The sequence below is a fragment of the Salmo salar genome, chromosome 12, assembly GCF_965601325.2.
Source record: "Salmo salar chromosome 12, fSalSal1, whole genome shotgun sequence".
Classification (NCBI taxonomy): domain Eukaryota; kingdom Metazoa; phylum Chordata; class Actinopteri; order Salmoniformes; family Salmonidae; genus Salmo; species Salmo salar.
In genome coordinates this window covers 96,702,257-96,726,860 of record NC_138302.1, presented here as the reverse complement: position 1 = coordinate 96,726,860, position 24,604 = coordinate 96,702,257, and the positions used below count along the sequence as shown (strand labels likewise).

Here is a 24,604-nt window from a genome sequence, read left to right as displayed (position 1 = left end):
GCATGGGGTGAAGAGACAGAATAACAACAAAAAAATACAGAAAAACGCATGTTAAAAATGTTATGAATTGATTTGCATTTTAATGAGGGAAATAAGTATTTGACCCCTCTGCAAAACATGACTTAGTACTTGTTGGCAAAACCCTTGTTGGCAATCACAGAGATCAGACGTTTCTTGTAGTTGGCCACCAGGTTTGCACACATCTCAGGAGGGATGCTGGAATACCCATCCACATCCCATTTTCAATGCCCTAGCTGAGGGAAGGAGGTTCTCACCCAAGATTTGATGGTACATGGCCCCGTCCATCGTCCCTTTGATGTGTTGAAGTTGTCCTGTCCCCTTAGCAGAAAAACACCCCCAAAGCATAATGTTTCCACCTTCATGTTTGACGGTGGGGATGGTGTTCTTGGGGTCATAGGCAGCATTCCTCCTCCTCCAAACACGGCGAGTTGAGTTGATGCCAAAGAGCTCCATTTTGGTCTCATCTGACCACAACACTTTCACCCAGTTGTCCTCTGAATCATTCAGATGTTCATTGGCAAACTTCAGACGGGCATGTATATGTGCTTTCTTGAGCAGGGGGACCTTGCGGGCGCTGCAGGATTTCAGTCCTTCACGGCGTAGTGTGTTACCAATTGTTTTCTTGGTGACTATGGTCCCAGCGGCCTTGAGATCATTGACAAGATCCTCCCGTGTATTTCTGGGCTGATTCCGCACCGTTCTCATGATCATTGCAACTCCACGAGGTAAGATCTTGCATGGAGCCCCAGGCCAAGGGAGATTGACAATTATTTTGTGTTTCTTCCATTTGCGAATAATAGCATCAACTGTTGTCACCTTCTCACCAAGCTGCCTGGCGATGGTCTTGTAGCCCATTCCAGCCTTGTGTAGGTCTATAATTTTGTCCCTGACATCCTTGGAGAGCTCTTTGGTCTTGGCCATGGTGGAGAGTTTGGAATCTGATTGATTGATTGCTTCTGTGGACAGGTGTCTCTTATACAGGTAACAAACTGAGATTAGGAGCACTCCCTTTAAGAGTATGCTCCTAATCTCAGCTCGTTACCTGTATAAAAGACACCTGGGAGCCAGAAATCTTTCTGATTGAGAGGGGGTCAAATACTTATTTGCCTCATTTAAATGCAAATCAATTTATAATATTTTTGACATGTTTTTCTGGATTTTTTTGTTGTTATCTTCTTAATTAGGGATAGGGGGCAGTATTTTCACGGCCGGATAAAAAACGTACTTCGAAGCATGTCAAACGCTGTTTAAAATAAATTTTTATGCGATTTTTCTCGTAAAATAGCGATAATATTCCAACCAGGAGACGTTGTATCCGTTCAAACACTGAAAGAACAAAATGGAGTCGTCACATGCACGCGCGCGCCAGTGCCATTGTTCTCAGAAGTACCACTCTCCAAAACCCCTGCTGTTTTTCGCCCAGAGACTGCAGAGTTATCCTTCAACGTTCTGGCGCCTTCTGAGAGCCAATGAAAGCCTTAGAAAATGTCACGTTACAGCAAAGATCCTGTATTTTCGATAAAGAGGCTACAGAAGGCCAAGAAATGGTCAGACAGGACACTTCCCATATAGAATCTTCTCAGGTTTTGGCCTGCCATATGAGTTCTGTTAAACTCACAGACACCATTCAAACAGTTTTAGAAACGTTAGGGTGTTTTCTATCCAAATCTACTAATTATATGCATATTCCAGTTTCTGGGCAGGAGTAGTAACCAGATTAAATCGGGTATGTTTTTTATCCGGCCGTGAAAATACTGCCCCCTACACCATAACAGGTTATTCTGTCTCTCACTGTTCAAATAAACCTACCATTAAAATTATAGACTGATCATTTCTTTGTCAGTGGGCAAACATACAAAATCAGCAGGGGATCAAATACTTTTTTCCCTCACTGTACAATAGAGAAGGTTATTTTTGGATTCAAACCTCCTTTGCTGAAACATGCCGTATCTCATAGGAGAAAAGTGATTTAAAGTGATTTTAAAGAAGGATACTGACAAACTGAATTTAGCGTTCAGTTTCAAGACTGATGGGTTTGATTATGTGTTCTACACTTCTACTGAATCAATGAAATGCCTTGGGTGTGGAAGAGAGCGGCATTTGGTGCGTAATTGTCCAGAGAATGAGCGCGCAGAGCCGGGTAGCACCGCTGGTGCAGCTAAAGCACCACTGAGAAGAGATGAACAGGCTGAGGGTTCAGGAGAAGAGATGAACAGGCTGAGGGTTCAGGAGAAGAGATGAACAGGCTGAGGGTTCACGAGAAGAGATGAACAGGCTGAGGGTTCAGGAGAAGAGATGAACAGGCTGAGGGTTCAGGAGAAGAGATGAACAGGCTGAGGGTTCAGGAGAAGAGATGAACAGGCTGAGGGTTCAGGAGAAGAGATGAACAGGCTGAGGGTTCAGGAGAAGAGATGAACAAGCTGAGGGTTCAGGAGAAGAGATGAACAGGCTGAGGGTTCAGGAGAAGAGATGAACAGGCTGAGGGTTCAGGAGAAGAGATGAACAAGCTGAGGGTTCAGGAGAAGGGATGAACAAGCTGAGGGTTCAGGAGAAGGGAGAAGGTGGGCAGATGTGGTGGGAAAAATAGGAAAGGAGAGCAATGTGGCTATGGGGGCAGTTGTGGTAGAGCAGGGAAAAGGGTGGGGGGTAGGACAGTAGGTGAGACTGCGATTGAGATCACTGAGGGGGTGCTGGAGAATGAAATAGGAGTTCAAGAGGAGAGTGAAGCAATGTAAAATGAAGCAGCTGTTTTCAAAGTACCGAGGAGTAAGAGGAGTAATTTAAGGGGTGATGAAGGTTCTAATTCTAACAGGAAGTAGAGATGATAAATCAGCTGAGGATAAACAGGTTGTAGAGACGGTGGAGTTCTCTTCTGGGGATGATAGTGAGGCCTCTGATGCGTCACAACAAAATAGCGAGAGAAATGGGGTGGAAGGGAGGTATGGGATTGAAAAAGTATGTCAATTTCTGAATTTGACAAAAAGGAAGAAATATATACAGGATTATAATGTAACTGATTGTTTTTTCCTGAAAGTTTCTGATGTCAAAAATAACGGGTGGAGGTGTGACAAGCCCTGAAATTGCTAGACTAAAGAAAGTGGTTCTGATGTCATAAAGAAAGTGGTTCTGATGTCATAAAGAAAGTGGTTCTGATGTCATAAAGAAAGTGGTCAGGAGACAAGTGATGTATATTCTAAAGGACATGAAAGTTCAGTCGCAGCCTTAACTCTGTAAAGAGATGTGTTTTCTGTTTCTTCCTCTGTATTTCTTTTTCCAGCCATGAGCAGTTTTAACATGTCTTCTTTAAACGTAAACAAGGTGAGACACGGACAAAAAATGCATAGTAGTATGGAAAATGTGGCAACAGGAGTGTGGGGGGGGGGGGGGCAGTGGTGTGTAGTCATAAAAACTCAAAAAGTAGGGGTGTGGCTATCCTGTTGTCATGTCCTGATCAGCAGAGGGAGCAATTGGATTAGTTTTGGTCAGGATGTGGCAGGGTTTTTTGTGTTAAGTGTTGTGTTGGTGATTGGACTCCCAATTGAAGGCAGGTGTGTTGAGTTGCCTTTGATTGGGAGTCCTATATAGTAGTGTGTGTTTTTCTTTGGGGTTGTGGGTAGTTGTTTTTGCACTGCGTGTTGTGTGCCTGCAAAACTGTTCCTGTCTTCGTGAGTATCATTTATTGTTTTCTCTGTGGATGCTTTACTCCTTTTAAAAAAAAATTAAACTATGAGTATCCACATTCCCGCTGCGCCTTGGTCCATTCTTGAAGACAGTTGTTACAGAACTACCCACCACCAAAGCACCAAGCAGCGGAAGAGGAAGGAGCATCGGGTGGAGGAATGGACATGGGAGGACATCCTGGATGGCAAGGGATGCTACACCTGGGAAGAGATCCTGGCCGGAAGGGATAGCCTGCCATGGGAACAGGTGGAGGCACTGAGAAGAGCGGAGGCAGCAGGAGAAGGGAGCGAACGTTATGCTGGAACACGGCTGGCGAGGAAGCCGGAGAGGCACCCCCAAGACATTTTATTTGGGGGGCACACGGGTAGTTTGGCCAGGCCAAGGAAGAGCCGTAAGCCAGCTACCCGTGATTACAGGGAGGTGCGTATGAGGTGGAGGGCGCCATGTTACGCTGAGGTATGCACCATCTCGCCTATACGTACGCACAGGCCAGTCCGCCCTGTACCAGCGCCCCGCATGTGCCAGGGTGAGGTGAGCATCGAGCCGGAAGGGGTGATGCCAACCCTGCGCTCAAGACCGCCAGTGCGCCTCGACGGTCCGGTGTTTCCCGCTATATGCACTAGCATGGAGGTGCGTGTCTCCAGGCTGGCACGTCCAGTACCAGCCCCACGCATCAGGCGTCTAGTGCGTCAGCCCAGCCTTGCCAGTCAAGAGTCGCCAGAGCCGCCCGCCAGTCAAGAATCGCCAGAGCCGCCCGCCAGTCAAGAGTCGCCAGAGCCGCCCGCCAGTCAAGAGTCGCCAGAGCCGCCCGCCTGTCCTCCGGGCCAGCCCGAGTGGCCCGTCTGCCCGGCACAGCTATCGGCGCCACCGAAGTGGGCGACGCCGAAGGTGGAGTGAGGTCCACCCCCGCACCTGAGCCACCTCCAGGATAGGTGGGTTGGGGAGGGAGGGTGTAGCACAGTGCCGTCGTTGACGGCAGCCACCCTCCCTTCCCTCCCTTATTGTTTAGGGGTTATTGTTTATGGGTTTTGTTGGGGTATTGGGGATTTTTTTGTGTTTTCTTTTGTAAGGTGCATTCCGGGGTCTGCACCTTGAGGGGGGGTACTGTCACGTCCTGACCAGCAGAGGGAGCAATTGGATTAGTTTTGGTCAGGATGTGGCAGGGTTTTTTGTGTTAAGTGTTGTGTTGGTGATTGGACTCCCAATTGAAGGCAGGTGTGTTGAGTTGCCTTTGATTTGGAGTCCTATATAGTAGTGTGTATTTTTCTTTGGGGTTGTGGGTAGTTGTTTTTGCACTGAGTGTTGTGTGCCTGCAAAACTGTTCCTGTCTTCGTGAGTATCGTTTATTGTTTTCCCTGTGGATGCTTTACTCCTTTTTTTTAATTAAAACTATGAGTATCCACATTCCCGCTGCGCCTTGGTCCATTCTTGAAGACAGTTGTTACACCTGTTCTCCAAAGTTTTGTTGCCTTTGTCATATGAGGTTGAAGAGGAAGTTGAGGGGAGGTTATTAAAAGTTAGAGCGAGATGTGAAAACATCACTATGTGTTTAATAAATGTATATTCCCCAGTAGAGGTAGTTGAGAGGGTATGTTTTTTTAGAGACATTATCAAATACCATTGAGAAATGTAACACTGAGAATTATTTATTTCTTGCTGGGGATTTTAACTGCACAGTCAGTGATTTAGATAGAAATCACAAAGAACCTCATAGAGCCTCAAGGACTTTTTAAAAACGCCTTATTGTAACACATTAACTATGTGATATTTAGCAGAGTCAAAATGGAGGCACGAGACAGAACACATGGTCTAATGTGAGAGAGAACACCATCTCTCTGACCAGGTTAGATAGGTTTTATTGTAACACTGTGTGATGTTTGGAGCCAAAATGGAGGTAGGAGACAGAACACATGGTCTAATGTGAGAGAGAACACCATCTCTCTGGCCAGGTTAGATAGGTTTTATTGTAACACTGTGTGATGTTTGGAGCCAACATGGAGGTAGGAGACAGAACACATGGTCTAATGTGAGAGAGAACACCATCTCTCTGGCCAGGTTAGATAGGTTTTATTGTAACACTGTGTGATGTTTGGAGCCAACATGGAGGTAGGAGACAGAACACATGGTCTAATGGGATACAGAACACCATCTCTCTGACCAGGTTAGATAGGTTTTATTGTAACACTGTGTGATGTTTGGAGCCAACATGGAGGTAGGAGACAGAACACATGGTCTAATGGGATACAGAACACCATCTCTCTGGACAGGTTAGATAGGTTTTATTGTTTTGAGCATGAATCTCAGGTCTATAAATCAAGTGTGATAACCCCAGTGGGATTTTCTGATCATACTTTAATAACAGAGGTGTTGTACATTAACGCTGTAAAACCCACAAGTGCATACTGGCATTTTAATATAACTTTATTGAGTGACGCTCACTTTAGGAAATGTTTTAGTTTTTTCTGGAAGAGGTGGAGGTTTGAAAAGGCCAGTTTTGTATCCCTTCAACAGCGGTGGGATATAGGGAACATCCAGATTCAACAATTCTGTAATCAATACACAATGAATGTCACCAGAGAGATCACCAGATCAATGAACGCCCTAGAGTCTGAAATAATGGAACTCCTGACGTTAGTTGAGGCCACAGGAGATCGAGGCCATATTCAGGCACTCAAGAGGAAAAAAGCCGCATTGGCTGACCTGTTGGGTATCACAGTACAGGGGGCATTGGTGAGAAGTAAGTTTCAGGGAATCTCTGAAATGGATGCCTCATCCAAATTTTTCTTTGGCTTAGAGAAAAATAATGGACAAATAATAATTATTCATTGCATCAAATCAGCTGTTTGACAAGAGCTCACTAGCCATAGTGGAATTAGAAAGAGGACAGTAGAGTTCTATGCTGAGCTCTACAAGTGGAATTAGAAAGAGGACAGTAGAGTTCTATGCTGAGCTCTACAAGTGGAATTAGAAAGAGGGCAGTAGAGTTCTATGCTGAGCTCTACAAGTGTGAGTACAAAGAGGATAAAACAGTGACACAGCAGTTCCTTGGTGGGCTCCCACAGGTGGCTGCAGAAGCTCAGGTTGAACTAGAGCAACCATTGTCTTTGCAGGAGCTATACACTGCATTATAAAGGCATGGGAAATGGAAGGGCACCGGGTATTGATAGGCTTCCTGTTGACTTTTTTAAGTCTTTTTGGGCTATGTTGGGAGAGGATTGGCTAGCAGTAGTTAACGATAGTTTGACCGAAGGGTTACTACCGTTAAGCTGCAGAAGGGCTGTCCTCACCCTACTGCCAAAAAAGGGTGACCCTATGGAGGGGAAGAACTGGAGGCCGGTGGCCTTAATGTGCACTGATTATAAGATCCTGTACAAAGCTTTGTCCAACAGGCTGAGGGAGGTGATGGGGCAAATCATACGGACCAGTCCTACTGTGTTCCCAGCCGACAGATAGGGGATAACATTTCAAATCATATGGACCAGTCCTACTGTGTTCCCAGCAGGCAGATGGACCAGTCCTACTGTGTTCCCAGCAGACAGATAGGGGATAACATTTCAAATCATACAGACCAGTCCTACTGTGTTCCCAGCAGACAGATAGAGGATAACATTTCAAATCATACGGACCAGTCCTACTGTGTTCCCAGCAGACAGATAGGGGATAACATTTCAAATCATACGGACCAGTCCTACTGTGTTCCCAGCAGGTAGATAGGGGATAACATTTCAAATCATACAGACCAGTCCTACTGTGTTCCCAGCAGACAGATAGGGGATAACATTTCAAATCATACGGACCAGTCCTACTGTGTTCCCAGCAGGTAGATAGGGGATAACATTTCAAATCATACATACCAGTCCTACTGTGTTCCCAGCAGACAGATAGAGGATAACATTTCAAATCATACGGACCAGTCCTACTGTGTTCCCAGCAGACAGATAGAGGATAACATTTCAGATCATACAGACCAGTCCTACTGTGTTCCCAGCCGACAGATAGGGGATAACATTTCAAATCATACGGACCAGTCCTACTGTGTTCCCAGCAGGCAGATGGACCAGTCCTACTGTGTTCCCAGCAGACAGATAGGGGATAACATTTCAAATCATACGGACCAGTCCTACTGTGTTCCCAGCAGGCAGATAGGGGATAACATTTCAAATCATACGGACCAGTCCTACTGTGTTCCCAGCAGGCAGATGGACCAGTCCTACTGTGTTCCCAGCAGACAGATAGGGGATAACATTTCAAATCATACGGACCAGTCCTACTGTGTTCCCAGCAGGTAGATGGACCAGTCCTACTGTGTTCCCAGCAGACAGATAGAGGATAACATTTCAAATCATACAGACCAGTCCTACTGTGTTCCCAGCAGGCAGATGGACCAGTCCTACTGTGTTCCCAGCAGACAGATAGAGGATAACATTTCAAATCATACGGACCAGTCCTACTGTGTTCCCAGCAGACAGATAGAGGATAACATTTCAAATCATACAGACCAGTCCTACTGTGTTCCCAGCCGACAGATAGGGGATAACATTTCAAATCATACGGACCAGTCCTACTGTGTTCCCAGCAGGCAGATGGACCAGTCCTACTGTGTTCCCAGCAGACAGATAGGGGATAACATTTCAAATCATACGGACCAGTCCTACTGTGTTCCCAGCAGGTAGATGGACCAGTCCTACTGTGTTCCCAGCAGACAGATAGGGGATAACATTTCCCTGATTCGGGATGTTCTGGACGTCTCTAGGGCTATTGGGTTGGATGCTGGTCTAATTTCAATTGATCAGAAAAGGGCATTTGACCGAGTTGAACATCAATACCTATGGGGCCACTTTGGAGGCGTTTGGTTTCAGCTCTGGTTTTACTGCCATGATCAGGGTGGTATATGGTGACATTGAAAGTGTATTGAAAGTTAACGGTGGCTTGAGTGCTCCTTTTAAAGTGTGTAGAGGAATTAGGCAGGGGTGTTCGTTGTCTGTAATGTTGTATGCCATCCCTATAGAGCCACTACTAAATAACATTAGAAGTCACATTGAAGGGGTGAACCTTTCAGAGGATATTCCTCCTATTGGTCTCTCAGCATATGCTGATGATGTAGTTATTTTGGTGAAAAAATCAAGCGGAGGTGGATAGTTTGAGTCTCATGGTTGATCGGTTTAAAGGAATAACCTCTACAAAGGTAAAATGGGGGGGGAAAAGTTATGCTTTACAGATTGGGAAATGGTCTGGAGGGATCATGGCTTTGCCAGGGGGGTTGGAATGGTGTAAGGGAGGGTTCAAGTATCTTGGAGTGTAGCTAGGGGATGAGGGAACTATGGGAAAAAATTGGAATGGGGTGGTTGAAATCTCGTATGTCATATAGGGGGCCACTATTATTGTTAATAATGTGGTTGATATGGTGGAAGGGAGGATGAGGAGATGGCTGCTATCTCGTATGTCATATAGGGGGCCACTATTATTGTTAATAATGTGGTTGATATGGTGGAAGGAGGATGAGGAGATGGCTGCTATCTCGTATGTCATATAGGGGGCCACTATTATTATTAATAATGTGGTTGATATGGTGGAAGGAGGATGAGGAGATGGCTGCTATCTCGTATGTCATATAGGGGGCCACTATTATTGTTAATAATGTGGTTGCTTCTGCACTGAGGAATCGGTTGTCATGTTTAGAGCCACCGTCTGGCCTTCTGGCCAAGATACAGGCAATTATTGTAGATTTTTTGGGGGATAAATATCATTGGGTTCCACAAAGTGTTTTGTATTTGTCAAAAGAGGAGCGGGGACAAGGTCTTCTACATCTTGCTAGTAGGGCTGCTGCTTTCCGGTTTCAGTTTATTCAAAGGTTGCTTTATGGACCGAAAAATATGTTGTGGAGAGGGGTGGCAGGCCTGGTATTACAGAAGGTAAGGGGATTAAAGAAGAAGGCTTTATTTTTGGTTGTTAGTAGCCAGATTTCTAGGGATGGAGTACCTCTGTTTTACAGAGGCCTTCTCAGGGTTTGGAGTATAATGAAGGTGTTCTGAAGCATTAAGGCTGAGTCAGTGCATTGGCTGCTGGAGGAACCTCTGGTGTATGGGGCAAGACTGGATTGTACAACTGAAGCTATTCCACACTTCTCCAAGGTGATGCTGAAGGGCAAAATCATCACCCTAAAGAGGTAAATGGACATGGCTGGGCCCACATTAATGGATGGAGGACGGGTGGCTGAACATTTGGGGGTGAGGTCGGAAAGGATTGTCAGACAACTGCTGGGAAGTTGCAGGAAGGCTCTGTCAGTAGAAGAGGGGATTATGCTCAAGAGTTACTACATAAAGACAAGATGAAGACGCCCCATTTCCAAGACTAAGGATTACACCCAATATCCCAGAGTCAGACAGAAAGGCTTTAGTACTGGATTTGAGAGGGTTGGAAGAGGTGGGTTTGGATGAGGTGGATGGGTAGGTGAATGGGCAGTGTGTCAAGGTTTTAAATAAAGATGAATTGAAAAGACACTCCTTGGAGGGTAAAACTGGGCAATGATGACAAGGTAAAGCCAGCATGGAGAGCACTGTACAAGCCACCGTTACAAAAGGGTACTGGTGATATGTAATGGAGGATGTTGCATGGCATCATTGCAGTTAATGCTTTTGTATCTGTTATTAATTCAGATGTTGGAGTGTGTGTGTCAATAATTGAGTATAAAAGAAAGGTTTCATAAAATCTCTGGAATGGGAGGGCTTTGAATGACTGAAATGACAAGGCTTTACCTTGTCATCAAGGCCCAGTTTTACCCTCCAATGTCTTCCTCCAAGACCTCCATTTACATTCTCTCTCTCTCTCTCTCTCTCTCTCTCTCTCTCTCTCTCTCTCTCTCTCTCTCTCTCTCTCTCTCTCTCTCTCTCTCTCATTTAATCAGGGAAGTCATTTTGAGAACACATTCAATCAATGCCTCTGGCTACTATGATAGGCTCAGACTCCCTACAGGGATCTATAACTTCACATATCATGATGTGAGTATCATTTTACTGTTATTTTACTGTTGTACACACACAGAAGACTCTTCAAAAATAACGAGTCACATTGAAAACAGCAACGGCTTATTAATTGTGTATCTGAATTTCCTCAGCCCCAACATTACACATTACTTACCATCCAGAAGGTCCCGTATTTTGTCCATGTAGATTTCAAAATAGGACACCTGGTGAAGAGAGGAGAGAACATATTGAAAGAAACTAATCTTTGAGAGGAAAGTGGACTGATTATACGAATCTGACAAATACGATGAACTGACATTAAATGTTAAGATAGTCTCCAGTAAACACAGAGATGTGGTTCTGGGTGCAGAGATTATACTAGGCATTAACAATCAACCATTCAACCATTCATGTCAACCATTCAAGTCAATGATGGCATGCATAATGGATGGTCTGGCAGCCATTTTGATTGTATCCATGCCAGGAAGTAAAAGCAGGTGCTGTGATTTGTTGAGTCAACTTAACTGACATTACAACATATACATTCCACTGCATGAGCCAAATTTCCGACTCGCTAACCTAGGTGGAAGAGTCAGATCCCAAGTTTCCCACTTGGGAGGTACCAGAATCAACCAATAGGAAGCTCTACGCAAATAACTTACTTTTAACTTGGAGGTCCCAAATTTCCGACATGACATGAACGCGGCATTAGCATCATTTGAATGAACATTCTACATTACCATGGAAATTATTATATATATACACTATGGCAGGACAATAATAGGCAGACAATAATAGCCAGACTAGCAGACACATCCACTCCAGTGATTAGAGAGGTTTATAGTGGATTCAGACATGTCACAGTAGTTCTCAGTTATGGCTAGTTGGTATCCCAGTCTGGTCCCAAATCCTCTGCTCCTCTCCCCTGGAGAATGGCAATAACAACCAGAGGGGTTTAGAGAATAGAGCGTATAGATATCTGGGACACCAGGATACTGGTGCAGAACTAGACAGTACAGATCTTGATGTGGAACTCAAGGTTTTTATCCAGGGGTTCTTAACCTTTTCTGTTCCCGAGGGACCTATTGAAAGCTCTCTGAAGACCTCCTAGGGTTCTAGCGACAGCTGGTTGAGAATCATAGCTTTAGCCAACTCCCCTGGACTATCGGAGAATGGCAATAACAGCCAGCGGGCTTTAGAGATCTGGGACACCAGTTTACTGGTGTAGAACAACCTGTTGTCAGTAGAGACCAGGGAGTCATGGAGGAACACAGACATCCCACCCTCAGGTATGGTTAAATGGTGCAGAAGTCTGGTCCAGTGTTCTGTATGATTATGTGACAAATAGCAGGAAGAGTTGGCTTAAGGATATTCAGATCTAGGACACCAAAAAAAAGGAGAGTGGTGATGTCATCCACTAGATAGATGAACTAGATAGAGAGACAGGTGAGGGGATAGATGAAAGAGAGACAGGTGAGGGGATAGATGAAAGAGAGACAGGTGAGGGGATAGATGAAAGAGAGACAGGTGAGGGGATAGATGAAAGAGAGACAGGTGAGGGGATAGATGAAAGAGAGACAGGTAGGGGATAGATGAAAGGGAGACAGGTGAGGGGATAGATGAAAGAGAGACAGGTGAGGGGATAGATGAAAGGGAGACAGGTGAGGGGATAGATGACAGAAAGACAGGTGAGGGGATAGATGAAAGAGAGACAGGTAGGGGATAGATGAAAGGGAGACAGGTGAGGGGATAGATGAAAGAGAGACAGGTAGGGGATAGATGAAAGGGAGACAGGTGAGGGGATAGATGAAAGAGAGACAGGTGTGGGGATAGATGAAAGAGAGACAGGTGAGGGGATAGATGAAAGAGAGACAGGTAGGGGATAGATGAAAGGGAGACAGGTGAGGGGATAGATGAAAGAGAGACAGGTGTGGGGATAGATGAAAGAGGTAGAGAGACAGGTGAGGGGATAGATGAAAGAGAGACAGGTGAGGGGATAGATGACAGAGAGACAGGTGAGGGGATAGATGAAAGAGAGACAGGTGAGGGGATAGATGACAGAGAGACAGGTGAGGGGATAGATGAAAGGGAGACAGGTGAGGGGATAGATGAAAGAGAGACAAGTGTGGGGATAGATGAAAGAGGTAGAGAGACAGGTGAGGGGATAGATGAAAGAGAGACAGGTAGGGGATAGATGAAAGAGAGACAGGTGAGGGGATAGATGAAAGAGGTAGAGAGACAGGTGAGGGGATAGATGAAAGAGAGACAGGTGAGGGGATAGATGAAAGAGAGACAGGTGAGGGGATAGATGAAAGAGAGACAGGTGTGGGGATAGATGAAAGAGAGACAGGTGTGGGGATAGATGAAAGAGGTAGAGAGACAGGTGAGGGGATAGATGAAAGGGAGACAGGTGAGGGGATAGATGAAAGAGAGACAGGTGTGGGGATAGATGAAAGAGAGACAGGTGAGGGGATAGATGAAAGAGAGACAGGTGAGGGGATAGATGAAAGAGGTAGAGAGACAGGTGAGGGGATAGATGAAAGGGAGACAGGTGAGGGGATAGATGAAAGAGGTAGAGAGACAGGTGAGGGGATAGATGAAAGGGAGACAGGTGAGGGGATAGATGAAAGAGGTAGAGAGACAGGTGTGGGGATAGATGAAAGAGGTAGAGAGACAGGTGAGGGGATAGATGAAAGAGGTAGAGAGACAGGTGAGGGGATAGATGAAAGAGGTAGAGAGACAGGTTTGGGGATAGCTGAAAGAGAGACAGGTGTGGGGATAGATGACAGAGAGACAGGTGAGGGGATAGATGAAAGATAGACAGGTGTGGGGATAGATGACAGAGAGACAGGTGAGGGGATAGGTGGAAGACATAGAGAGTAACAGGGCAGGTTTTGAACCAATGCCCTAGAGGGGCAGTGTGTAGTCCAGAGTCAGCAGCACTACCACTGGACCACTCTTCTGGACTATTATTGCAGAGCAGGGCTTGTGGAGGTCACAACATTTTATCAGACGGTGTTTGTCAAGCAAATAACTGTCGGTCTCACGGTAATTGACCATTAACATAAACACATTAAACATCTCCTGGTTTCCACACATTGCCTACAAACCACTGATGCAGACCTTTGGAACATCTACATTTTAAAAAGTCTACTAAGTCCATGTAATAAAGCCTACACCTTCACAATAAATCCATTTTTTATTTTAGACAGGTCTAAAGAAACACGATATGAAGAAAATGTAGTCTATTTCAGAACAGAATGGCATAGTCTGAGTTGTCCTCATGTTAGGTTTTGATCTGGCCAGGCTATATGGATGTGGGCTACACTAGTTCATTTAGCAGACAAGATTTGGTTGGAATTCCGTGGCATTATTTTATATTATTTTATATTATGAAGAATACAATTGAACAAACCTGAAAAAAATCGAAAGGATATTTTCTCCAAAATGATTTGAGGGAATGCGCACATGCGGCTATTCTGTATTAAGCAGTTTATAGGTATTCCTATATGCTTAATTTAGAGTTATTAATGTAACTTTAGTTGTTCTATAAACGTTGGGCTGTATGTTTTGATTTTTAATACATTGTAAGGCGGCATGATGGGACTCCAATGATGATTTGAAAGAAGTTACTTGAAAGGCATTAGTTTTGTTTTTTTGGCGCAGGCTGTACACACTTCATCAGTCTCTCATTCACAATTTGACAAGTACTTGATAATGCCTAGAATTTTACGGCGGCATCCCCTTTGTGTGGCCATAATGCATCCTAAAAAGAAATCCATGCCGTTTGCAGGCAGTGACGGCGTGCCCTACTCCCTGAGGGCTGCGCGCTCCATCACGTGATCCGGTCGTTCTCACAGGCTACAAGTGAAGACAGACACATCGGGGACACAACTGTGCGGGTCCTTATCCAATTCCCAGTTGCATATTAAAGATATTGGAAGAACGTTCCACATTTACTTTTCATCAGCCGACAAGATGAGTAGGCCTAAAGAACAGCAAAATCACTAGCCTATGTCAATCAACTATCCCTCATAGTACAAAAGTCAACCTATTCTACTCTGTGTGAGAAATACATATTCCAAACATAGTCTGGGACAGTTGTGGGATGCGATAGATCCCAAATGAATACAACCACCAGCATCACAAAACATGTTTTATGCAATGTGGCTGATGCAACAGATCAGAACGTTTAGCTTAAAATGTTGATGAACTATTAGTCTATTTCTTCACATTATAAGCACAGCAATGCGAACACGGTAGTAGGCTATAAGCACGAATGTTCTATTAGCGGGAAACACCATTATCAAAAGAGACCGCAAATGTAATTATACATGTAAATGCTTTTATTATAAAGGTGCCTTTTTATGGTGAAAATGATCTTCCCCAAACTTGAAACTCACATGCTGCTTATATATACCAGTTAGGCTCTACACCCCTTGTAAAGGGGATTCATGTGCTTCATTTTAACAAGTTATTTGGACACTTTAGTTGTGATACAAACCTTATCAAAACATATAGGCCTATAGGCTAGGCTAGATGAGGTGTGATACTAACCTTATTAGAACATATAGGCCTATAGGCTAGGCTAGATGAGGTGTGATACTAACCTTATTAGAACATATAGGCCTATGGGCTAGGCTACATGAGGTGTGATACTAACCTTATTAAAACATATAGACCTATGGGCTAGGCTAGATGAGGTGTGATACTAACCTTATTAGAACATATAGGCCTATGGGCTAGGCTACATGAGGTGTGATACTAACCTTATTAAAACATATAGACCTATGGGCTAGGCTAGATGAGGTGTGATACTAACCTTATTAGAACATATAGGCCTATAGGCTAGGCTAGATGAGGTGTGATACTAACCTTATTAGAACATATAGGCCTATGGGCTAGCCTACATGAGGTGCGAATATGATCTGAAAAAGTCGCCAAAAAAAGCCATTCTTTCTTATGCTGGGCTTCATTCACAAGTAGTATCAGAGCTTGGAGAAGCCTAACTACTGTGAACAGCCATGACCTCCGGTGTGGGGGGTAATACGGTCACCGTAACAGCCCTGGTCATGACTCATGACCACAGGTGTGGGGGGTAATACGGTCACCGTAACAGCCCTGGTCATGACTCATGACCGCAGGTGTGGGGGGTAATACGGTCACCGTAACAGCCCTGGTCATGACTCATGACCACAGGTGTGGGGGGTAATACGGTCACCGTAACAGCCCTGGTCATGACTCATGACCGCAGGTGTGGGGGGTAATACGGTCACCGTAACAGCCCTGGTCATGACTCATGACCGCAGGTGTGGGGGGTAATACGGTCACCGTAACAGCCCTAGTGCAGGCAGACAGTGTCATTGTCAATAGAGTGCAGACCTTAATGTGGAACTCCAGGTTTTCATCCATGGCGAATATGTGATTGAAGATGTCCTCTGCAATTCTGGGGATGATCCCCATCCCATGTGGGTCATGAAGCTTGCCCTGAAAGAGGAGAGAAGAGAGGAGAGAAGAAGGAGAGTTAGAGAGTTGGAGAGAGGAGGGGGAGAGGGAGGGGGAGAGAAGAGGGAGAGTTAGAGAGTTGGAGAGGGAGAGTTAGGGAGGAGAAGAGGGGGGGTTAGGAAGGAGGAGAGAAGAGGGAGAGAGAGAGTTGGAGAGGGAGATTTAGGGAAAAGAAGAGGGGGAGAGAGAGGAGAAAATAAGAGGGAGAGTGAGAGAGTTGGAGAGGGAGAGTTAGGGAGGAGAAGAGGGGGGTTAGGAAGGAGGAGAGAAGAGGGGAGAGGGAGGAGGAGAGAAGAGGGGGAGAGAGAGGATAAAATAAGAGGGGGAGAGGGAGAGTTGGAGAGGAGGAGAGGGAGAGAGTGAAAGGAAGAGGGAGAGAGAGAGATTAGAGGAAGAGTGGGAGAAAAATAATGTGAAAAGATGAGGGGGAGAGAGTGCGTTGGAGAGGAGGAGAGGGAGAGAGTGAAAGGAAGAGGGAGAGAGAGAGATTAGAGGAAGAGTGGGAGAAAAATAATGTGAAAAGATGAGGGGGAGAGAGAGAGGCGGAAAAGATGGAGGAACAGGGGACAGGAATTTAACTTGGAAGAGATTCAGAAGATATTTACAGGAGAGGAGGCAGGACCGTAAATCATTTAAAGCCAGGGGACTTGAACTACTGGAGTGTAAAAGGATTTAGGACGGTGTTTCTCAACTGAGGTCATCCTCCAGTACACCCAATACAGCGACGCACCATTTCTGTACTAGCCTAGCACAACCACATCCCATTCAACTCTTCAACTAATCATCTAACCATTCATTAGTTGAATTAGGTGTGCTTGTGCTGGGCTGGAACAAAACATTGTCAACATTAAGGGTACTACACAAGGACTTGCAGTTGGTCTCAGTGGTGTAAACTCACTCTCCAGTAGTGCCAACAGTAGAACACTTTAGAAGGAATGCGGTTCCATTTGGAACACAGACTCTCCTCTTTTACAGGAAGTAGTCAACAAACAGGTCTCTCCGAACCCTGCCGTACACTGACCTCCATAGTGTGAGTTTTTCCAGAGGAGGTCTGTCCGTAGGCGAATATGGTGCCATTGTATCCCCCCAGAACATCTAGAGACAGGAGACAGAATATGTTTAATGGAACAGTACATCTAGAGAAAGCTGGATGGAATTATACTGGAACACCATCTGGTTAGGAGACAGGAGACAGACAGGGGATAGAGAGAGGATGGTAGTTTTACTGTAAGACCATCTGGTTAGGAGACAGACAGGGGATAGAGAGAGGATGGTACTTTTACAGTAAGACCATCTGGTTAGGAGACAGGAGACAGACAGGGGACAGAGAGAGGATGGTAGTTTTACTGTAAGACCATCTGATTAGGAGACAGGAGACAGACAGGGGACAGAGAGAGGATGGTAGTTTTACTGTAAGACCATCTGGTTAGGAGACAGGAGACAGACAGGGGACAGAGAGAGGATTGTAGTTTTACAGTAAGACCATCTGGTTAGGAGACAGACAGGGGACAGAGAGAGGATGGTAGTTTTACAGTAAGACCATCTGGTTAGGAGACAGGAGACAGACAGGGGACAGAGAGAGGATGGTAGTTTTACTGCAAGACCATCTGGTTAGGAGACAGGAGACAGACAGGGGACAGAGAGAGGATGGTAGTTTTACTGTAAGACCATCTGGTTAGGAGACAGACAGGGGACAGAGAGAGGATGGTAGTTTTACAGTAAGACCATCTGGTTAGGAGACAGGAGACAGACAGGGGACAGAGAGAGGATGGTAGTTTTACTGTAAGACCATCTGGTTAGGAGACAGGAGACAGACAGGGGACAGAGAGAGGATGGTAGTTTTACAGTAACACCATCTGGTTAGGAGACAGGAGACAGACAGGGGACAGAGAGAGGATGGTAGTTTTACTGTAAGACCATCTGGTTAGGAGACAGGAGACAGACAGGGGACAGAGAGAGGATGGTAGTTTTACTGTAAGACCATCTGGTTAGGAGACAGGAGACAGACAGGGGACAGAGAGAGGATGGTAGTTTTACTGTAAGACCATCTGGTTAGGAGACAGACAGGGGACAGAGAGAGGATGGTAGTTTTACAGTAACACCATCTGGTTAGGAGACAGGAGACAGACAGGGGACAGAGAGAGGATGGTAGTTTTACAGTAAGACCATCTGGTTAGGAGACAGGAGATAGACAGGGGACAGAGAGAGGATGGTAGTTTTACAGTAAGACCATCTGGTTAGGAGACAGGAGATAGACAGGGGACAGAGAGAGGATGGTAGTTTTACAGTAACACCATCTGGTTAGGAGACAGGAGACAGACAGGGGACAGAGAGAGGATGGTAGTTTTACAGTAAGACCATCTGGTTAGGAGACAGGAGATAGACAGGGGACAGAGAGAGGATGGTAGTTTTACTGTAAGACCATCTGGTTAGGAGACAGACAGGGGACAGAGAGAGGATGGTAGTTTTACAGTAAGACCATCTGGTTAGGAGACAGACAGGGGATAGAGAGAGGATGGTAGTTTTACTGTAAGACCATCTGGTTAGGAGACAGACAGGGGACAGAGAGAGGATGGTAGTTTTACAGTAAGACCATCTGGTTAGGAGACAGACAGGGGATAGAGAGAGGATGGTAGTTTTACTGTAAGACCATCTGGTTAGGAGACAGACAGGGGACAGAGAGAGGATGGTAGTTTTACTGTAACACCATCTGATTAGGAGACAGGAGACAGACAGGGGACAGAGAGAGGATGGTAGTTTTACTGTAAGACCATCTGGTTAGGAGACAGGAGACAGACAGGGGACAGAGAGAGGATTGTAGTTTTACAGTAAGACCATCTGGTTAGGAGACAGACAGGGGACAGAGAGAGGATGGTAGTTTTACAGTAAGACCATCTGGTTAGGAGACAGGAGACAGACAGGGGACAGAGAGAGGATGGTAGTTTTACTGCAAGACCATCTGGTTAGGAGACAGGAGACAGACAGGGGACAGAGAGAGGATGGTAGTTTTACTGTAAGACCATCTGGTTAGGAGACAGACAGGGGACAGAGAGAGGATGGTAGTTTTACTGTAAGACCATCTGGTTAGGAGACAGACAGGGGACAGAGAGAGGATGGTAGTTTTACAGTAACACCATCTGGTTAGGAGACAGACAGGGGACAGAGAGAGGATGGTAGTTTTACAGTAACACCATCTGGTTAGGAGACAGGAGACAGACAGGGGACAGAGAGAGGATGGTAGTTTTACTGTAAGACCATCTGGTTAGGAGACAGACAGGGGACAGAGAGAGGATGGTAGTTTTACAGTAACACCATCTGGTTAGGAGACAGACAGGGGACAGAGAGAGGATGGTAGTTTTACTGTAAGACCATCTGGTTAGGAGACAGGAGACAGACAGGGGACAGAGAGAGGATGGTAGTTTTACTGTAAGACCATCTGGTTAGGAGACAGGAGACAGACAGGGGACAGAGAGAGGATGGTAGTTTTACAGTAAGACCATCTGGTTAGGAGACAGGAGACAGACAGGGGACAGAGAGAGGATGGTAGTTTTACTGTAAGACCATCTGGTTAGGAGACAGACAGGGGACAGAGAGAGGATGGTAGTTTTACAGTAAGACCATCTGGTTAGGAGACAGGAGACAGACAGGGGACAGAGAGAGGATGGTAGTTTTACTGTAAGACCATCTGGTTAGGAGACAGGAGACAGACAGGGGACAGAGAGAGGATGGTAGTTTTACTGTAAGACCATCTGGTTAGGAGACAGGAGACAGACAGGGGACAGAGAGAGGATGGTAGTTTTACAGTAACACCATCTGGTTAGGAGACAGGAGACAGACAGGGGACAGAGAGAGGATGGTAGTTTTACAGTAACACCATCTGGTTAGGAGACAGGAGACAGACAGGGGACAGAGAGAGGATGGTAGTTTTACTGTAAGACCATCTGGTTAGGAGACAGGAGACAGACAGGGGACAGAGAGAGGATGGTAGTTTTACAGTAACACCATCTGGTTAGGAGACAGGAGACAGACAGGGGACAGAGAGAGGATGGTAGTTTTACAGTAAGACCATCTGGTTAGGAGACAGGAGATAGACAGGGGACAGAGAGAGGATGGTAGTTTTACAGTAACACCATCTGGTTAGGAGACAGGAGACAGACAGGGGACAGAGAGAGGATGGTAGTTTTACTGTAAGACCATCTGGTTAGGAGACAGGAGACAGACAGGGGACAGAGAGAGGATGGTAGTTTTACAGTAACACCATCTGGTTAGGAGACAGGAGACAGACAGGGGACAGAGAGAGGATGGTAGTTTTACAGTAAGACCATCTGGTTAGGAGACAGGAGACAGACAGGGGACAGAGAGAGGATGGTAGTTTTATTGTAAGACCATCTGGTTAGGAGACAGGAGACAGACAGGGGACAGAGAGAGGATGGTAGTTTTACAGTAAGACCATCTGGTTAGGAGACAGACAGGGGACAGAGAGAGGATGGTAGTTTTACAGTAAGACCATCTGGTTAGGAGACAGGAGATAGACAGGGGACAGAGAGAGGATGGTAGTTTTACTGTAAGACCATCTGGTTAGGAGACAGGAGACAGACAGGGGACAGAGAGAGGATTGTAGTTTTACAGTAAGACCATCTGGTTAGGAGACAGACAGGGGACAGAGAGAGGATGGTAGTTTTACAGTAACACCATCTGGTTAGGAGACAGGAGACAGACAGGGGACAGAGAGAGGATGGTAGTTTTACTGTAAGACCATCTGGTTAGGAGACAGGAGACAGACAGGGGACAGAGAGAGGATGGTAGTTTTACTGTAAGACCATCTGGTTAGGAGACAGGAGACAGACAGGGGACAGAGAGAGGATGGTAGTTTTACAGTAAGACCATCTGGTTAGGAGACAGACAGGGGATAGAGAGAGGATGGTAGTTTTACAGTAAGACCATCTGGTTAGGAGACAGACAGGGGACAGAGAGAGGATGGTAGTTTTACAGTAACACCATCTGGTTTGGAGACAGACAGAAAATACATGTTAGATCGAAGAAAAAAAAACCAGAATGGCCTCGTCAATCAGCCCATAGCACTCTCAGGCTGCACCAGTATCTAAATTCTTGCCCACCCAGAGGGCATGACACAGATACAGTGTACACACCAGGGTTTCCGTTACGAAAATGTGTCGCTGGACAACGTGACCGGAGAGAAGTAAATTGGCCTGACATTTGAAGAATGTACCAAACATCCATTTGCATTGGGTGTATAATAATGCATTAGGGCATCCACCCACGGTGCTCACATTTAGATTCTTGTAAATCATCTTAATAGAATATAAATTAAAGTTGTAATAAAATAAAGTACAAAGAAGTTCTTATACCAATAGGACAGGTTTTATGGAAAAGCAAAACATTGCCCGTCCCTGCTCTAAATCATAAACGTGGTGTCATACATTTTTTTTATAAAAACAAAAAACATTTAACTAGAAAAACAAGTCGTCTACACAGTAATAAAACACAACTTCAAAATATAATGTTTGTATAATATAATTTGCGAATGACCTGTCCTATAGGCTATTTGTATGAACATTTTAATTAGGCCTAATAAATAAGAAAATGTCTGTTTGCGAACAACCACTCCTCATCCCTGCTGCCATTCAGCACCACGGCAGTGGAAAGAGGCTACTCTAGCCGGCCACCAAATGAAGACATTATAAAACTGACGTTTGGCATTCAAATTCAATATGCAAATAAACTACATTCGTTAAGTCTGGTTCGTTGAAAGAAAGTTTATTTTAAAATACTCCTGCGAAACGAGGTCAGCGCCATGCATTTATGAAAGCACTCGTTTCCAAAGCTCAAATGATCTCAGTGGTTTTCCAGTTCTACTGCAGGGTGTTAATAAATGTTATGTTTATTGTCATTTGAACTATCAGGTGGGTCGTGACTCATGTCACGTGTGATATATGGTGATTGCCTACGGAGCTGTGAAGGGAATGGCACCTCCATACCTTCAGGCTCTGATCAGGCCCTACACCCAAACAAGGGCACTGCGTTCATCCACCTCTGGCCTACTGGCCCCCCTACCTCTGAGGAAGCACAGTTCCCGCTCAGCCCAGTCAAAACTGTTCGCTGCTCTGGAACCCCAATGGTGGAACATGCTCCCTCACGACGCCAGGACAGCGGAGTCAATCACCACCTTCCGGAGACACCTGAAACCCCACCTCTTTAAGGAATACCTAGGATAGGATAAAGTAATCTTTCTAACCCCCCCCCCCCCCCCCCCCCCTTAAAAGATTATTGTAAAGTGGTTGTTCCACTGGATATCATAAGGTGAATGCACCAATTTGTAAGTCGCTCTGGATAAGAGCGTCTGCTAAATGACTTAAATGTAAATGTAAATGTAAATATATACGTGGCTTATTGATAACAAGTCTGTTTCCCGCTGTAGGCAGTTTAGCTGCCTGGTGATTGCATTGTAACTCTCTGATGTGATGTTTTGTTTCCAAGTGCTACTGAATTATCTCAACTGAAATGCACCGATTGCGCATGATCCACACCATTACTCTACTCTAGTCTATCAGTACATTCCAAATCTTTATACTATACATGACAAATGGCCGTCATCTGTTGATCTAGGACAGGGTCTGACCAACACAATCATTTGCCTCTAATTTACTTGCGTTTACAGCGGGCCTTGGCCTGCTCAGTGAGGCGTTTACAGCGGGCCTTGGCCTGCTCAGTGAGGCGTTTACAGCGGGGCCTTGAGCTGCTCTGTGAGGCGTTTACAGCGGGCCTTGACCCTGCTCAGTGAGGCGTTTACAGCGGGCCTTGGCCTGCTCAGTGAGGCGTTTACAGCGGGCCTTGGCCTGCTCAGTTAGGCGTTTACAGCGGGCCTTGACCTGCTCAGTGAGGCGTTTACAGCGGACCTTGGCCTGCTCAGTTAGGCGTTTACAGCGGGCCTTGACCTGCTCAGTGAGGCGTTTACAGCGGACCTTGGCCTGCTTAGTGAGGCGTTTACAGCGGACCTTGGCCTGCTCAAAGTGAGCCGCTGATGTTGGGAAGTCAAAACTGTCCAACTCGTTAAGGCAGCTTGATGCACATCAGCCTCACTACTTTGTCTTCAAAGAAAGAGCGATCTTGAGGCCGTCTTTACTCTGTTTTGGGGGAAAAGGAATCCCCTCTCGCACGCTGTAGAAGGGGATTATCAACACAATCTTCACCAATGTTGCCCCGTCGGGGTACACTTAGCTGAAGTCACATAGGAGAACCTTGCATCTTTTGCTTGAGTAAGAATAGAGACCCACACCCGACACTGAATCCCAAACAGATCAAGGATTTATTATCTCATGAAGAATATTAGCCTTTGAATTTGGAGTTCATCGACTGGTATTTCCATCAATTCATATTTTTTATGTTGCAATGGCAAATTTGGGGGGGGGGGGACAATTTGCCCGGCAAGCATTTCATTTATAGATATTTTTTTGGGGGGCAAAAGCTGGCATTTACTGGCTAACGGGAAACCCTGGTACACACACACACACACACATTCAGAGAGCACAACACAGCAAGCACTAGCAATCAGCACCACCTCTGCCTTGACAGACATTGAGCAGACAGAAAAAAAAATAAAACTTAGAAAAGACTGTGAGATGAGTTTCAGGCTAGGAGCCAGAAGGAACCTTAAATACATTCATCCTCTACCATTTCATTTCACACTCCTTCCTTTATCTCTCCTCCCTTCTGTTGCTTTAACTTTCTCTCCACCCCCTTATATCCCTCTCTCTCTCTATTTCTCTCTCCTTCCTCTTCACAACAAGACATCTTCCTCCTCTGTTAGCTATTCTGGTCATGCTGAGGTTGGATCGAGCTGAGCCGAACCGTGACATGAACAAGTGAAGTAAAAACAGAGGGAATCTGTCCTTGAGATGAGAGGAAGGGAAGGACGATAAGAAGGCCAGAGCCAGACAGACAATCAGACCAACAGAGCCGGGAAAGAGAGAGAATCTACTACAGTCTGAAGGCAAATGTCTACTGTTTGCAGATGATCTGGTTCTTTTGTCCCCAACCAATGAGGGCTTACAACAGCACCTAGATCTTCTGCAACGATTCTGTCAGACTTGGGCCAAGACAGTGAATCTTAGTAAGACAAAAATAATTGTGTTCCAAAAAAGGTCCAGTTGCCAGGACCACAAATACAAATTCCATCTAGACACTGTTGCCCTAGAGCACACAAAAAACTATACATACCTCGGCCTAAACATCAGCGCCACAGGTAACTTCCACAAAGCTGTGAATGATCTGAGAGACAAGGCAAGAATGGCCTTCCATGCCATCAAAAGGAACATAAAATTCGACATACCAATTAGGAGCTGTCTAAAAATACTTTAATCAGTTATAGAACACATTGCCCTTAATGATTGTGAGGTCTGGGGTCCGCTCATCAA

At 45.4% G+C, this 24,604-nt stretch overlaps 1 protein-coding gene across 1 annotated transcript in view; it reads right to left on the bottom strand.

The window, feature by feature from the left end:
• The window catches only part of LOC106566150 (kinesin heavy chain), a 141,310-nt gene that overhangs the window by 61,489 nt on the left and 55,217 nt on the right, over positions 1-24,604 (bottom strand). The window contains exons 3-5 of the mRNA XM_045691941.2: positions 17,191-17,264; positions 16,047-16,151; positions 10,840-10,888 (exon numbers count right to left, since the gene is read on the bottom strand). Of these exons, the coding sequence (XP_045547897.2) occupies positions 10,840-10,888; positions 16,047-16,151; positions 17,191-17,264 (228 nt within the window). The remainder of the gene's footprint in view (positions 1-10,839; positions 10,889-16,046; positions 16,152-17,190; positions 17,265-24,604) is intronic.